Below are 17,835 nucleotides of genomic sequence, written 5' to 3'. Positions count from 1 at the left end.
GACCGGTCATTATCTGCTCAGTTGGACGCGGGGTCCCTGCAATGACTCAGTGGCACCTGGAGACAACCGCACCCACACATCAGCAGTGCTCTGCTTTACCGAAGCCTTTATGACCTTTGTGTTTTCTGTTTTGCATCTTTTGTTAATGCTCTATATTTTCCAATAATGGAAAACATGCTGAAAGCAAGTGAAAAATATTTGTTTATGTTTCGATGGCTTTTCACACAATTGTCTGGGGCGCATGTGTTTGGTGGTATGGGCCCATTTCTTCAAACTCAGTGTTATACAAGGAGCAGCATACGCTGGAATGGGAGCTTCCCAAGAAACCCGAGAGGCTGCAGCTGAAGTTGGGGGACATATGCCCCAGGATTATGAAAGGCTTAGCCAAATATTAATCATAGGTAAACACTTCCATATCAATATCTAGCCTAGGTTTTGAACAATAACAGCCCGGGATGATATCTTGTGAATGAAGCAGGGCAGAACAATCTTCATTAACATCAATTCTTAATTATCTAGGAATCCAGCAATTCTGTTTCCCTTACAAAACTTAAAATACACACATTTCTCTGTACTCTCTACAGAGGAAGAGCAAAGGACAGAGCAATGAGCTCAGTACGTAAGAGCAATGTGCAGACTCCACGGAAAGGACTTTGAGACAGAGCAGAAATTACACAGCTCCTCCTACTTGTCAGTGAGGGCATGGCCTTGGCTATTAAACAAGGATGTGTTTCTGGTGAAGACGAACAGGAAATAAATTAGCTATGTGCCCTGACTATTGAAAAGGAGCCCCAGCATTCAGCTGCTAACTGAACACATGAGCCACTCTGCTGGAGAGAGATTTTTATCCACACAGCCGGATAATAAAAGGCTGTGATCAATTAATAGATTTTATTTCCCTCATTGATGTCTGAAGGTGCTGCCTCATTAGCTCTTACATCTACCCTATGTGCTACAGAATGAACCATTGCCTGGTCCTGCACCGTCCTCACAACTGTTGATACATTTGAGGACATCTTTGTATGCCTTCTGCTGATTCATTTCCTGAAGAGTTTTCTTTTCTCATGCACCCTCTACTTTGCCAAGCATGATGTCCCTTTCCAGGGACATCGGCTAACATGTCCAAAGAATGTGTGGAAAACTTCCAGTCTCTGTTCTTTTTCAGAGGACAAAAGAAACTCCACGTCTCAAACATAATTTAAGGAGAACATTTATCATGTTTTAAAGAGGACAAAGACCAAGACAGACTTGTCATCTGGATATGGGAGACCATTAGCATGAGGCATTCAAAGATGCAGAGCCACACGGACACTAAAACAGGACAGGAAGAATACAAGACGCCGTGACAGAACCATAACCATGTCGCCCGCAGCCTATCACAGCAACGGGTGAGACTGCAGAAGCAGGAATGGAACCATGGTTGGGAAACATACCTTCTGTTGGACAGAAGAGCTGGCAAAATTCGCCCAGGGCCTTTGGACCAAAGACATCAGGGCATGACTCAAAGGGCATGACACATGTCTGTGTGACCTCCAGTACGGGATCTCCTGTCAGGACCCAGTCTGGCAAGCCTCCAAGGGAGACTATCCCACCCTGGGCTGACTGGAGGGAGGAGAAGTAATTCACTTTCCATGCGCTCTGCCTGTGAACAAGGCTGCTCACATACTTAGCAAGGGTCAGAAGGAATTCAGTGGAGGCTAAATCCATGTGGGGACTCTGCAAATGACTCTGAGGCTTGCTCCATCATCCTTTTTCAAAAGGGATGCTTAGAATTTAAGCTCTAATTCTTAGGAGCAATAGGGGAAGGTCCACAGAGCAGATCATCAGCCCTACCGATTCATAGACTTTCTGCTTCCATCCATTCATTGTGATTCTCTCAAAGTACCGTCACCCACACAAGTCCTCCCCGACATTCCTATTGCCCCTCTGCCCTCTTTCCCAAGCCTCCACATTTCATCACTGGGCAAATGTTGCCTGGCATTTTCGACATCCTTCAGCAGCACCATAATTCAAATGCACCCAAGCTTCTTCAGTCTCCCTTATTCGCTGTCCAGCTTTCACAGTCTTATGAGGCAATGGAAAACCCCCTGGACTGGGTCAGGCACCCTTTGCCATCCACGTGCCACCTTTGTTCTTTAAAACTTTGAAGGGGTCTTGTGAAGCAGGTTTGCCCAATGCAAGTGCATTGTTTGACTTCTTGACTGCCTGCTACCATAAGCATGGACTGTGGATCCAAAGAAGATAAAATCCTTGCCAACGTCAGTCTTTTCTTTCTTTATCCTGACGTCACCTATTGGTCCACGTATGAGGAGATGTGGGCACGCCTCGATCCAATCAGCTGATGACCATCCGTTCTTGATCATAGGCTACTTTGTGAAATAGTTGAATACAAACCCATTCTTTTGGGAATCATGGCTCTGTGTATTCCTTTCCTCGGGTTTTCACACTTCCTGTCTCTTTTCAAGATTTGCCCAGACATTTCTTCAGTAACCGATTTTCCCGTTAGTGTTTTCTGCTTGAGATAGACTGATCATATTTTTATTTATTTATTTTTGGGGGGGTTTTCTGTTGGGTTTTTGCACATTTCATTACGAATGCTTGCCTTTACCTTCTCAAGCTGCTTTTTGAAAACTTTTTGTTCAGCTCTCTTGCTTCATGATTTCTTCTCTCTTACTTAGACATTCTATGTTCAAAGGCAAGTTTCAGAGTATCTTCTGACATCAACTTTTGTCTTTTCTTTCTTTCCTGTCTCTCATAGAACCCTTTGCTTTCTTCATACATGATGTTCTTGGTGTCAGTCCACAATTTCTTTGGTCATTAGTGCTCAGTACGTCCAATTTGTTCTTCTGATGTTCTCGAAATTCAAATGGGATAGATTGAAGTTCATACTTAAGCTTTCATGGACTCGTAGACTTTTCATTTTCTTCAGCTTCAACCTGAACTAGCTTTAGAGCAATTGATGGTCCATTCCACCTTCAGTCCAGGCCTTGTTTGGGCTGACAGTATTGAGCTTCTCCATCATCTCTTCCCACAGATGTAGTCCATTTGATTCCTGTGTGGTCCATCTGCTCCATGCCATAGAGTGCTGGTAGCACAGTGGCTTTGTGTTGGGCTGCTCACCACAAGGTAAGCAGTTTGCAAGCATCCCCTGAGGGGCAAGACGAGACTTTCTACTCCTGTAGAGTTACAGTTTTGGAAACTCACGGGACTAGTTCTACCTTGTCCCATAGAGTTGCTTTGAGTTGGCAACAACTCGTTGGCAGTGAGTTTGGTTTTGGTTTGGTATTCCATCTTGTAAAGTCCATGTTTATTGTTGAAAAAAGTTATTTACAACGAAGAAGTTGACGATCTTGTAAAATTCTGTCATGTGATCTCCAGCTGATTTCTTTGGTATCACCAAGGTCATATTGTCCAACGACTGATTCTTCTTTGTTTCAAACTTTTAACATCCCAATCACCAATAATCATCAATACATCTTAATGACATTTTAAATAAATTTTGAAGAAATTGTTAGGATTCTTCAATTTCTTCATAATAGGCTTTAATGGTTGGTTCATCAATTTGAATAATTGTTGTATTAAGTGGTCCGCCTAGTAGGTGTATAGATATCCTATTACAGACAACATTGTATTTTGATAGATCTTGAAGTGTTCTTTTTGATGATAAATACGATTCCATTCTTTTTTTTTTCATTTTTAACTTTTTTTTTAAACATTTTATTGAGGGCTCTTACAGCTCTTGTAACAATCCACACATCAGTTGTATCAAGCACATTGTTGCATATGCTACCATCATCACTTTCTAGACATTTATTTTCTATTGAGCCCTTGGTATCAGCACCTCTTGCACCACCCCCCCCACTGCCACCCTCGTGGTCCCTTGGTAAATTATAAATGATTATTTTCATATCTTACACTGACTGCTGTCTCCCTCCCCCCACGGTTTCTGTGTTTGTCCCCCTGGCGGGTGGGGCGGGGGGCGGTTACATGTCAGTTCCCTCTTCCTTCTCTTCCCTCCCCACTTTGCCCTGCCCTCCTGGTAGGGCTACTCCCATTCCTGATGATTTCATTCTTCTCGAATTCGTCATTCCCAGGACAGTAAACTCTATGGTTTTCTGATTAAAACCGACCCATAGAGTCCAGTTTTCCTAGATTCATACCCTGTCCCCACTATTCCAAATCCTAATGATTAATGGAAACTTGCCAATGTTTCTTCTCATTTTGAATCGGTTCCATTAGTAAGTGAAGGTCTTGGAAGCTTTGCTGTCTATCATGGACGCTGACTGTGCTTTGAGGAGGCAGTTTTTACCTAAGCCATAATGTGTTTCTTCCTTTTTCGGAACTGTACCAGACAATGTTCCACTGCTATTCTTAAAGCTCCCTCACTTGAACCATCTACTCAGCAAATCTTTAGGACGGTGATTCCCAATGAACATTCTCCATTCTTTGGACAACTTTATGCATCTATTACTATGCATTTTAGAATCAGTCAAATAATTTTACCAATAGAATCTTAATCATTTATAATAATGCACAAAGAATAACACAGAGAAACCATTTTCAGAACGAACAATGAATATGAGCTTTATGATACTTGATATTTGCAAAGATCTTCTTTAAAAAATTGCTTAGAAAATATATATTGTTCTTAATACCTTAATTTGACAAAAAAAAAAATTCTTTCAAATGGTTGCCTTCTCCCTAGTACATTTTTAAAAGTCTCGATTATTTTCTCTTATCTTAAGTAGAGGTATGTTGGATAGTTGAAGTGTATCCTATTAAGAACTATTAAAGGCATCAAATAATTTTGAAAAAGTCTACAACCTTGTATGATTCAGCTGCTATTAGAGTGCACTAGAATTGGAGGAGAACTTGGAAGTCATCCAGTATAATAACAGCATGAGTGAGTCCCTTTCAAGTACTACCACTAAATGGTTTTATAGCCTTTTTTGACTAAAGCAGCTAATTTTAATTGTGGATGGCTCTTAACATTAGGAAGCTCATCTTCACATTGCAATAAAATCTACCTCCCTGTACTTCCATCTATCATCCTGAGGAGCAAACGGTGGCCATTGTGTTCTTATCTTGCTAGTTATTATTTAATTATAAGTCTTTATCTAGCAACTGTAAAAATTTGTGCTAGCATTATCTTTCTATCAAACTACATCCTATGTTGTAGATTATTGTGTATCCCCATAGAAACAATTCTCACTAGTGGATTTTTAATTCACAAATATTGCTTCAGTTAACTTCAAAGCAATTTGTGAAGTTTTTCTAAAACATTTGCATGAACTCGGATTGTGAAAATGAGTTACAGTTGGTTTTTTTTAAGACCACTCTTTCCTCCTAAATAGAAACAATGTAATCACAATTCAAAAGCAAACAGTAGCAATATGAACACAGTATGAATGTTAAACACATGCATATATTTCTTTGCAAAGAGCACCTGCCAAAGTAGAACCAAGAGTGGCTTCTTCACAGACAAATCTTCTTACAAAGCTATTTTGTGGTTTTCCATGCCAGATCTTGGCATTTTCTAAGGTTTACTTTTTAAATTCCCCAAAGTTCATTTTAGGGGGACCTAGCCAGTAATGATTCTAACCTAGATTTAGAGAGAGAACTTCTTTATTTCCCAGGTGGTTTTCTATAGCTACACTTAGCACCTTTTCTGACCTCCTTTCTCCACTTGTTTCTTCTTGGAAGACATGAATTGCAGCTCCTCCTGAACTGATCAAATGAGAAAGGTAGCCCAGGCATGCTGGCTTGATTCTGCCATCCTCTTCCCTCCCGAGGGCGGGAGCTCTTTATAAGGAGCTTTGCTGATCCTTGGCTCTTTCATGCACAGCCCAGTGATCCCTGCATGTCTACCTACTGTTTCTAGTTGCCATGTCCATTTGACCCTGTGTAGAACATTCTTAAAAGAACATGATGCTCAAGGAACATACTTTTTACTGCCAACAGCAATATTTTGAGTGCCTCAACTTTATCAAATCTTTTTAAAGGAATACAAATTCATTTTTCAAGACAGAGTTCCAATGGGCACTCCAGTCCAAAAAGCGAGCCTGCTGTGGGTGAGTTTGCAGAACCTGTTTGACGCTCTTACTGGGCGGCTTCCTCCGTGTTAGAGGTCACTAGTCATTTCGGAGGAACTCAAGCGGAAAAGGAGACGTGCTGTTTCACCAGTAGCCCTCCCCTACCTCTACTGTTTGTTGCTAGCTGCCTTAGAGCTGACTCGTGGTGACACCAGGCACAAAGGGCTCACAAGGTTGTGATTTGGGGCAGTGGTTTGCCAGGCCTCTCTTCCTCATCTGCCGTGGTCTGGAAGCTCTGCTGAAGCATCACAGCAGCACGCAAGCCTCTACTGATAAATAAGTGGTGGGGGGAAGAACACCACTCGTGAACCAACATGGTTCACCCCACACACACGCACCTCTGAAACAAAACACAACAAACATCCGCAGTGCATGCCAACGGGTTGCTTCTTCTCCCCACCAAGCGTGTACGAAAGAATAGAACTGCTCTATGGGATTTCCAAGCCATCCCATATGGAAGCAGGCTCCTACACCTTTCTCCCACAGGGCAGCTGGTGGGAGTTCAGACTGCCAATATTAACATCTGAGTGCTAAACCACCGGGACCCCACTGGTGGGAATCCTAATGTTGAGTAACGAATATATTTTTAATTACTTAAATGGGGGCGCAGGGTGGTTTTTATTCTTTCTTTAGCAGTTTACCTTTTCTCTTCCTTAGAACCAGAAGCAAGTGCATGATGTTGTTTTGTTGTCCCTGTGTGTCCCGGAGTCCGTGGCAACGCAAAGCAGTCATCTAGGGCAGAGTTGAACTGCCTGCACTGGGTTTCCTAGGCTGTGGTGAATTCGAACTGCCAACCCTTCAGTTGGCTCTTGAGTGAGTGTTAGGCCATATTCCTTGCTAAGAAGTATGCTTCCCTAGTTGGGGTATATGTGAAATAAGTGGATTAGTCCTTAGTAAGTGTGAATCTCTCGTTATTTTATAGTCAAGCATTTGGAAAGTGAAGTTTAAGATAGATATAATTGGCAAGAGTTTGGGGTTTTTCTCTTTCTTTTGTTCAAATCATATAATGGTTTTAGCCAAAGGAATAAGATACAATCTAGTTTAAAGCCTATGTTCTGTCAACAAGGATATGGAGGCTTAGAGATTTAAACATGAACAAGGTTTTACAAATATAAACTGACAGGGCAAGGACTAGAGTGCCAATTATGCAAAAATGCCAATTGATAATCCTTATGAAGCCAAAAGCCATAAATGGCTCTATGGAGAGCGCGCTTCCCTTTGCACCGCGGCAATAATGTAGCAGAGCACACGTCTTTGTGATTTTTCTTCTGCAGCTCTTGGATTAAGTTGTAAAAATAAGTACTTTTTCGATACTCATAAGATTAATTGGGGCGCATGCTAATAAGTAACCTAATTCTTACCAGTGTCCTCTATACCACAATTACATATATTCAGCATTTGACCATAATTACATACCAAGATGCGACAACATATTAGGCTATCAACACAAAAGCATATTTCTCTCAGAATGACAGTATAGCTTAGGCTAGAAGACACTATTGCAGATTCTTAATCGTACTCCAGGATAGCAAGAAAGAAAAATAATTAAAGCAGGAATCATGTGGCTATAACAGCAGACTAGCTAAGCCCATGCTTTTTCGCTTTCAATATTAATGACATCGTTTTCCTCCGGTTCCAGGTGCTTTCTAACAAGCACCCCATATCAGCAAACACAAAGCCTGCTTTTGAAGGCACCCTCATGTTTGGTCTCGAAATACTGTCCCTTGTTCGCACTGACATTGTTGGATGCCCTGTGAGGTCGTTTGGACCTTCTGGTCTGCTTGTTCACCTCAGCGATTCTGATCGGAGTGCTTTCTTTGGGTTCTGCTTCTTAGGCCGAAGTCTCACATTGAAGTGATCGACAAGAAAGCATACGGTAAATCAGGAATGCTGACATGCCATTTGGGAGGCTAGCTAAAAGCAAAAAAAGAATACAACATCACAAATCAACACATTGACGACCTAAAATGCGGTCATGGAGTCAAGCCTTCTTGGTGGCTATGAGAGCTGACTTGGCCCAGGAATTGTCACCTCTGACTTATGGGAGGCTTCCTCGACTAACCGGTCAATAGACATGGATTGAACATCTGTCATGTGCTCAGCTTAGTGCTCCACACTGGGAAGATGGATGCAAAAGCAATGTAAGCATTTCCCCACCTGGAGGGCGTTTATACTTCAGTTGAGGGAGATAAAAACCAAGCCCCGAAATAACCCGACTACAATTATGAGGTGAAACTTCTTAAACAACTTCTGCTCAATCCATTCACCCCACTCAGTGGTGCTCTGCGTTTCTTCGGTAAATGTACTCTCTGTGCCAAAGGCATGCTCCAAGCCACGGCTCTCTCTCTAATTATCAAAGCTCTCCTGCTTCTGTCAGTTGAGTGACAAGCTTAGCGGGAGTCAGTTGTTGAGCTCCAGACTGTTTATTCCAGCTGTAGTCATTTTTTTAAATCATTGATTTAGTTAGATATTCTATAGGAATTAGAAATAAACGTGTGCAAATAATATTTTCTGTAAAAACTAATTTGTATTACTTAGGAAAGACTTGTTAAAGTTGAGACATTGAAAATATTGCAGTTGACCATTTTAAAAAACCAACTTCATTGAGCATTATGCTTTTTCAAGAATTTTCTATATGGGGTCAAATTGACTACAGCGACTCGAAAAATTAGATAGGCACCTTAGGGGACAGTGAGCTTACATTAATGGGAGAGAAAGAACTCGGTAGAGGTGGGTGAGGCTGGTTATACAACTCAGAGAATCTAATCAATGCCACTGAACGGTGCATGTAGAAACTACGGACTTGGCATGTGCTGCCTTGTATAGTCTCAACAAAAATACATAAAGATTTTTCATTAACTCACAACATTATGTGATCTTAACTATATATGTATATGTATATCGCTGTTGAATTAGGTAGATAACGATAACTGAAAGAGACCTGGGAAAGTATTTTAGGAATTTACAAGGGTTCTTTACTCAATTGTCACGGACCAGGGCTTAGAAAACTTTGTCTTAAAGGCATAAGTAATAATTTTTGTTGTTGTTGTTTTACGGTCTTTTTTGTTTTGTGGTCTTTAACAATCTCTGTGCCAGCTCCTCATCTGGGCCATTGCCATGTGGAAGCAGTCATAAATGATGTAAGTGAAAACCCTATATATGGACATTGAAATTCGATTGTCATATCATTTTCATGTGTCATAAGATATTATCCATCCTTTGATTTCATCCCTTATTATCTAAAATGTAAAAACCATTCTTAACTTGCAAGCTGACCAAAGAGTCAGCTTTGGCCAAAGAGTGTATCATCTCTGGGTCAGGATAAGGGATGTGACAAATCAGATGGAAGTCAAACTTGATGCATCTAAAGACATGTGCATCTGGCTTGCTTTATTTAATGGGATACGCACAGTCTAATTCTAAGAGTATTTCAGTAGGTAGGTATTAGGGTATTCGCACATTCCGAAATCCTCATGAGGCCTCCCTTCTGCTATATGACTCGGATGGAGCCTGTCGTGCTCAAATGACCCCTCAGCCAGAACACATTTAGCTAACTGGGCCTAGGAATAAGCCTTTCTTTACTTCCCAAGAAGCTAAAGTAATCCTTCTTTCCTAAGCATTCCTTTACAGGGACCACTTTTTTAGAGTACGAAGATCCCCGCATTTGTTCTGGTCTCACTGTCCTTCCAACTTAGAAAGATACGAAAATAGAGAAAACCTGCAAAATCCATCGCCCGAGGTAGCTCAATGAAGAGCAGTTAGCTGAAAACTTGTGCCTTGGTAGTTCTCTTGGTCCTTGTTACTTTTCTTTTTCTTAATTTAATTGTATTCTTTTATCAGGGAGTCAAGAGTGCAATGAGGAAAGTGCAAAAAGTATTGCTACTAGGCTTCCATTTCACGCACGCACAAGTTTATTCCAAACAAAATGTATTTAAACATGTCTTTTCCATCAGTGGCTGACTGCTGACATGTGCTCTTAGTGATGCGCTGTTGTAGTTTGTTGTTGCTGTTAGGTGCCATGGGGTAGGCTCTGACGCATAGCCGCCGATGGACAACAGAAGGAAGCCTTGACCGGCCCCGCCCCGCCATCCTCCCGATGATTCTTCTGTGGAGTCCACTGTTGTAGCTTCTGTACCGATCCATCTCATCTAAGGTCTTCCTCTTTTTCACTACTTTTTTCTACTTTAACAAGCTTGACGTCTTTTTCCAGAGACCGATCTTTCCTGACAACATAGCCAAAGTAGGTGAGACAGAGTCTCACCATGCTTGCCTCTAAAGAACGGTCTGGCTGTGCTTCCAGGACAGATCTGTTTGCTCTTTTAGCAGTCCCTGGGACTTTTAATATTCCTCTCCAGAGCCTTCGTGCCAATGCAGAAACTATTCTTTGGCTTTCCTTATCCAAGGTCCAACTTTCTTTTTTTTTTTTTTTGGTCTTTAGTGTGCTTGCGTTTATTCCAAGGTCCAACTTTCATAAGCTCATGACATGACAGAAAATACCTTGGCTTGGAGTAAAAGTCCTCAAAGCAAATCGCTGTTCTTCCACACCTGAATGAGGTCTTGCACAGCGGATTACTGAGTGGAATAACATGGTTCGATCTCTTGCCTGCTACTTCCAGGAACATTGACGGTGGATCCAAGCAAGGGGAAATCCTAGACAACTTTAGGAATACACTCGTTTTCTTCTATTTGGGACTCCTTCACAAACCAGTCCAAACCAAACAATGATTTCTGAGGGGACCCACTGAGATAATGGAATAGAAGGCAGAATTTCTCAGGAATGAAGTAAGATCAGTTGAAAGCTCTACGGATCACCCTGAGACGTGATCTAAGCTCTTCCCACTGTATCACATGGGAAATATCACATTGCAGTCAGATTAAAGATAGGATGATGTTTTGTTTGTTTTTGACGGAGAAGATCTGAGAAAGATAAGTGATTGTTAGTCCATCTGATCTTAGTTTTTTCAAGTGCTTGATAAAGGAATTTATCTACACTAAATCTTGGCAAGCTCTGGGAATTTACAGCGCACTGCAGTGGAACAGATCTGAGTAAGCTTTCTTCGGCTTTACAATCTCTCAGCTAAAACTGTGTGAATCTCAAAAAGCAAAATTTGCATCCCTGCACATGGGAAAGCATGTAGAACATGCATCCATTGTTCCATAGATGACGTTGGCAGATTTATGAGGGGCTTTCCCTGATAATCTCTGATTCCAATGTGTCTCCAACTCTCAGAAGGTTATGGTAACTGTGGACAAACTGATTGGATTTTCACCAAGGACACAGGATATGGGGAATGATTAAGAAGTTTTAAAGAAATGGAAAACTTCATTGGTTAACAAAAAGCTAGGAAAGTAGCGCCCAGCAATGCTTGTCATCACAGCCGTGTACCTGTCCTTGTCTTGATGGTAGCAAGTTAGGAAATCTTGCCCCATCCCCCCAAACACATGGGAGTGCGTTCAATTCAATACCTGAAGAGAGACTAAGGGCCACCAGTCTTTATCCAACAAGGTAGCTTGGTCTCTTTTATGATTTTGGGGGGTGGGGAGGTGGTTTCCACATTGTTCCTCCACTCTATCCAGAATCTTCTAGTGCAGTGTGATTCTCAACCTTCCTAATGCCACGACCCTTTAATACAGTTCCTCATGTTGAGGAGACCCCCCCCCCAACCATAAAAGTATTTACGTTGCTACTTCATAACTGTAATTTTGCTACTGTTATGAATCGGGTGTCCCCTGTGAAAGGGTCATTTGACCCCCAAAGGGGTCGTGACCCACAGGATGAGAATCGCTGGTCTAATGTGATCCTTTTCAGGGTAATTGGTAGTGGAAGTTGGGCACCATCTAGTTCTGGTTTCAGCGTCATGGAAACATATGCTTTCATGATTCATTAGTCCATTTAGATGAATTTGTTCCCTATATTTTTCCGCTTTAATCACTCTTCCTTCCTCTCAATCAGGACAGACCAATAGTAGTACCTTAGACGGCTACTTGTGAGTTTTTAAGACCAAATTTGCTACTCATGGAGTAGGATGTAGAATACTGTCTTATGAACTATGTGATGCACATTGACCTGGGGAGGAGACAAAAACTTTTATGGATAAGGAGAAACATCTTATTTGATAAACTGTTTTCCTACATTGAAAAAAATCAAAACAACCTTAATGCTCTAATTATAATTCCACGCCAGATTTATAGTATATTGCTATTCTAAACTGAAATGGGTTTATAATTTGGCCTAAAGATATATTTGTATTATCTTGCTTTAAATGATTGGACAAAGAAAACAGGAAGATTAATTTAATGTGTAAATTGGTAAAGTATCAAGAATTTTATATAAACTAACAAAAGTGTGACTACTTTGCTATAAACATGAAGGATAAACTCCAGAATGTCTTTAAGATGAGCTGTAAAGGAACTGCTATTGACGTATATCTAGCAGAGACCTTATAATTACTTTTAAATTCCAACTTATTGTAAGATTAACTGGACTGTTTAATCCCTCAAAAATGAATAAAGTAAATTTAAAGGTCTACAAATCACCATGAGAAGTTTTCAAAGCATTTCCCACTGTATCACATGGGAAATAGCACATTGTAGTCTAAGATTAAAGATAGGATGATATTTTGCTTATTTTTGATGGAGAGAGTCTGACAATGATAAGTGATTGTTAGTCCATCTGATCTGTCTTACTTTTTTCAAGTGCTTGATAAGGAATTTATCTAAACTAAATATTGGCAAGCTCTGGGAATTTACAGTGCACTGCAGTGGAACAGATCTGAGTAAGCTTTCTTCGGCTTTACAATCTCTCAGCTAAAACCTTGTGAGTATCAAAAAGCAAAACCTGCATCTCTGAACATATGAAAACATGTAAAAACGCTTTCATTTATCCATATATGGCTTTTGCAGATTTATGAGAAGCTTGTCCTGATAAATTTCCTGTCTCCATATGATAGGGCTCCCAATCCCAACTTTTTGCATGAGTCAAATTAGTTATTGGATAAATCAAATGGTTTCTGAGGGAGTTAAGAAGTTTAGACAAATGCCATATGCTTCCAAATAAAATCCCAGTTTCTTTCTCCCCATCATTTTATGATCTCCAAGCTGTTTGCTCCTATCATCAGAGACCATGTTCTCTGTTTGAAGGCCACACACTCAGAATTGGACAAGACCGCTCAAACTATGAGGCGTGCAGGAGAAATCACTGCATAGTTATTAATAGAAGGTTATGTTTAGGTAAGAATTCATAGCTGTTAAGTCTGTGCTGCTCCAATAAGACTTAAAACTAAAGTACACATTAGCCACTCATGTCCTTGTTAGAAACCCTTGGCATGTGGTTCCACAGGGCTTCTGCACAAATAGACATCACATAGTTTCCCGTGCAAGGCTGTGGGGAAGGCACTGCTACAGGACTGGGCTTGGCCAAGGAACAAACAAAGGCCGTTGAGACTCCTGGAGACCAGCCAGGTCGGAAGCTTCATCCCTCCCAGCGCAGCCAGTTAGACAGAAACGAGAGGAGACAGGAAGAGCTGGAGCCTCAAACGCCAGACAACTTGGCCGGAGAGGTTATTCTACAAGAGTATTGCTCGCCTCTTACTGTCATTGCCACGATTACTGCCCTGCTGAGAAACACTTCATTCAACTTAAATTCTGCCTAAGGAAAGAAATTATCCATGAAGAAATTACATATTTTTTCAAGTAAGCTTGAACTTCAGAAGGCCAGAAACCATGGCTTCACCTATGAATTTCTGGCCCTTCAAACCAACTGACTTCTCCTTTCGGAGGACAATCTTGTCCCCAGTATGGAATCATGTTCTAGAAGGAGACAGTAACCCTCAGAACTGGGACACTGACGTCAGAAGCAAGGAGCGGGTAGGAGGAATGGCCCTGGCCGCTTTCCCCTGTTCCCCAGCAGGGCGAGGAGGCAAGATCAAGTCCAGTCTTTCCGCCTGCAGGGCACAAGCATGGCAGTGAAGGGTGGAGAATGAACACCGATGGGCACAACCAAAGCAAGCTCCAGAAAGTGCTGCTAAGTTTCTTATAACATACAGGGGGCGAAACCTCTTTGAGGGAAGCCATGGCTTCCTGAGTCCCGGTGGCATGGTGGTTACACGTTGAGCTGCTAACCACAACTGTAAGCAGTTTGAAGCCATCAGCCACTCCTTGGGAGAAAGATGAGGCTTTCTACTCCCACAAAGAGTTACAGCTTCAGAATCCCCCAGGGGTAGTTCTAGTCTGTCCTCTAGGGTCCCTATGAGTTGGAACAGGCTTGATGGCCTTGAGTTTGAGTTCCTAGTTTATGGCTTTCTTAGGAGCATGCCTTTGGTGGTCAGGAAAACCGTGAATGAAATTCCGGCTCTAGCCTTCTCTTGCTGCATAAACGTAAGCATCTTTATGGTTTCTGAGCCTCAGTTACTTCAGAGAATAAGTTGGGGATATTAATATCTATCTCTGGCAGTTGCCTGCAGAATAAAATAACATGAGCAGAGCACTCAGCACTGTGCCTGGCTGGATAACTCGACACTAAATGTGAACTTCAAGGTGTTTATCATTTCTCTTTCTTTCCTTTCATTCACTCAATTGCCATTGGTCAAGCACTGAGCCAGTGGTACATTGTGCCTGGGGCTAAACCTAGAGCGGCCAGAGACAGAGACTGCCCCACTTAGTGTACTGGCTCGTGCAGAGCGGGTGGTAACCCTCTTCTACAACCAAATCCAAATGTCTCCACGCAGTGGGACTGTAAGAAGGGAGTCGATTCTCGAAAGGTAGAATGAGATACCACAGGGCAGCCTATCAGTTAGCATAATACTCTGTGACATCTTTCAAATGCATTCGTTTCCTGTTGAAGATGTTATCCACAAAACCCTTTGGGTCAATTGCTTTGCTCATGCATTCATTCCGGTGGGCGTTCACAAAGAGACACAGGCTTTCAGCAAAGGGGGTCAATGAGCCCTTCATTCTGGTCATTGTTTCCAGCCTTGCAGCCTCATCCTTAAGACTGCGAGGACAATGATACTGTGAGGACAATGATACATACCTTCTACGGTTGTGATTAAATGAAAAGGAGGCATCTCCAGGAAGCACTTAACACAGCACCATGCTCCACGTAAGTGATGAACAAACTCTATTTCAATGTATATTGAAACCTTCACGACATGGTACATGTATTTACTGTGGGGCTGAGTTTTATAAGTTATAAATAGTAAGGATTTTAAATTCTCAATTCATTCCAGTCAAAATTTTAAAACTGGTGAGAGAAATGGTTCATAGTTGTATCCTTTCACCATACTTAACCAATCTGTACACTACGCGAATAATCTAAGCTGGTCTACGTGAAAAAGAACAAGCCGTCCGGATGGAGAAAAGCTCATTAACCACCTGTGGTGTTCAGATGACTCGATCTTTAGTTAATAAAAGTAAAGAAGACAAGAAACATTTACTGGTAAAGATTAAAAAAAAAAAACTGAAGAGAATCAGAGTCCTCGCAACTGGACCAACAGACAGTATCATGACAAGTGGACAAATGATTGTCAGGGACGTTATTTTATTTCATTCTAAAAATCAACACCCAAGCAGCAGTCAAGAATCACAAGATGTATTACACTGGGCAGACTTGGTATCGAGTCACGCACTGCCCTTGAATTGATTCTGACTCATAGTGACCTGCAGGTCAGAAGAGAGCTGTCGCTGTGGGTTTCTGAGGCTCTATCTTTATGGCAATAGAAAGCCTCCTCTCTCTCCCACACAGGGCGTTTTGAAATGCTGACCTTCGGTGAGCAGCTCAATGCATGACCCACTACGTCACAGGCTCACCAAGACTCAAAACCTCACAGCAACCATACACGAGCCCCAAAAAAGGGCCATTTACTGTGCTAGCCACATACCCCAGGAAGTAAGTGGGGATTGTAAATATGTAACCGGTTTCTGAGGGATGGTCATGAATATGCATTGGGGCCAGGCTATAATTCTTGACCAGGAAGTGTCTGGTGAGACTCCTCCATCCTAGAGGCCCGAGTTTGTCTGATGACATCCTTCTGATGTCTGGTTAAAAGTGATGCTTGCTATGGTGGAACACTTTTCTTGGGAAGAAAGAACTCAAATAAAAATTTAATAAATAAACTTTAAAAACAGATTATTGGGTAGGAGAAAAACAGGTTAATTATGAACTATATGAAACATATGTTTCCACATCCTGCAGCAATATGTCTTAAGGCTAAGTCCATCAGGCAAGATGCAGAATGTGTAGGGTTACACAGACCTAATGGGGCTAGTAGGGTCTCATCAGCCTAAAGGTTTATTTAAAAGGGAATGTTTTATAATCATTTGACTAACCTTCATGATTAGCTTCAGATGAGAACTGATATGCATGCTATATGGGAATATGAAGAGGGGAGAAAATCATTCAAATACTGAGAATTTTTCTTTTTGGAAATTCAGCCTTTCGCGTCACCAACACAAAATAAAACAAAATTGGGAAAAGGAGCAAGAACACACACATGTTCCAAGAAACTGCTACCTGTCTTGGAAAGCTGAAAGGCATGCTAACAGAGTTTTGACGACGTATTCCGGCTACACAGTAGTCAGTTCCGTTTTATTGGTTGAATTAACCTCCTTTGGAAAGCCTTTTGGGAGTTACATCACACTAATGAGAAAAGAGGCCTTCTGTTATAAAGCAGAGGGCACAGACCAAGACTTTTAAAAGTGCTGATTAAAAAATAAAGTATCTTAAATATAAACAAAATGCTGATTAGGTGAAAACTGCCCATTCTTTCAAAGCATAATTTAATGCCCTGGTTACTGGTGCCCTGTCAATTCTAGATAAGCTGCTCAGACATTTCTACCCACAAGAGCTACCCCACGGGGCAGCTTATTTTTTACTCCTCACACTTGTGCTCAAAGAGTAGCAGTTTTGCAAGTCTGGCCATTTTCTGGAAAGGGAGATGGGAACAATGTTAAGGTAAAAACAAAACAATATGATCAAAGTAAAAAGCAAAACCTATTGTGATATTGTGATTCATCTCCATCCTATCTTGCTACTCTCTTTCTCTGTTTGTGTGTCTGTGTATCTCTCTCTCTCTCTCTCTCTCTCTCTCTCTCTCTATCAAGTTGATGCGCATTCATAGAGACCCTGTAGACTGGGTACAACTGTCCCTGTGGGTTTCTGAGACTGTAACTCTTTATGGGAGTAGAAAGCCTCATCTTTCTCCCGCAGAGAGGCTGATGGTTTCAAACTGCTGACCTTGCCCTTTGCAGCCTAACTCGGAACCACTATGTTGTCAGGTTTCCTATCTTGCTACTGTAGACCATGAAATATAAAGAGTTACTATGGAATCTTTCTGCTATCAGAAAGCTCCAGGTGACCAAATTAATGGTCTCCCCTCTAGGACAGAAAGACTAAGATAAAAGCTAAAGGTTTTCAGGGAAAACAATTCACCTTCATCTAAATGTAACCTTTGGGGTCAAGAATTTATTTATCAAGGATGTTTTGTTTCTTTGTTTCAATAGGCAAGGGATTTAGCTAGGGGGAAGGTTGTTTTCTGCCTTTTATTTTTTATTTCATTTTTTAATCATTTTATTAGGGGCTCATACAACTCTTATCACAATCCATACACACATCAATTGTGTAAAGCCCATTTGTACATTCATTGCCCTCATCCTTCTCAAAACATTTCCTCTCCACTTAAGCCCCTGGCATTAGGTCCTCATTTTCCCCTCCCTCCCCGCTCCCCCCTCCTTCATGAGCCCTTGA

General features: G+C 41.5%; 1 protein-coding gene across 1 annotated transcript in view; it reads left to right on the top strand.

Moving 5' to 3' along the window:
- The first annotated feature begins 1,359 nt into the window (after positions 1 to 1,359).
- The window catches only part of FN1 (fibronectin 1), a 98,167-nt gene continuing 81,691 nt past the window's right edge, over positions 1,360 to 17,835 (top strand). Inside the window, exon 1 of the mRNA XM_045296848.1 lies at positions 1,360 to 1,388. Coding sequence (XP_045152783.1) covers positions 1,360 to 1,388 — 29 coding nt within the window. The remainder of the gene's footprint in view (positions 1,389 to 17,835) is intronic.

The sequence above is a fragment of the Echinops telfairi genome, unplaced genomic scaffold (genome assembly GCF_000313985.2).
Source record: "Echinops telfairi isolate 266 unplaced genomic scaffold, ASM31398v2 ScPeMD7_3;HRSCAF=10, whole genome shotgun sequence".
Taxonomy (NCBI): Eukaryota; Metazoa; Chordata; class Mammalia; order Afrosoricida; family Tenrecidae; genus Echinops; species Echinops telfairi.
Note: the sequence above shows the minus strand (reverse complement) of the source record. Positions and strands in the feature narration are given on the sequence as shown.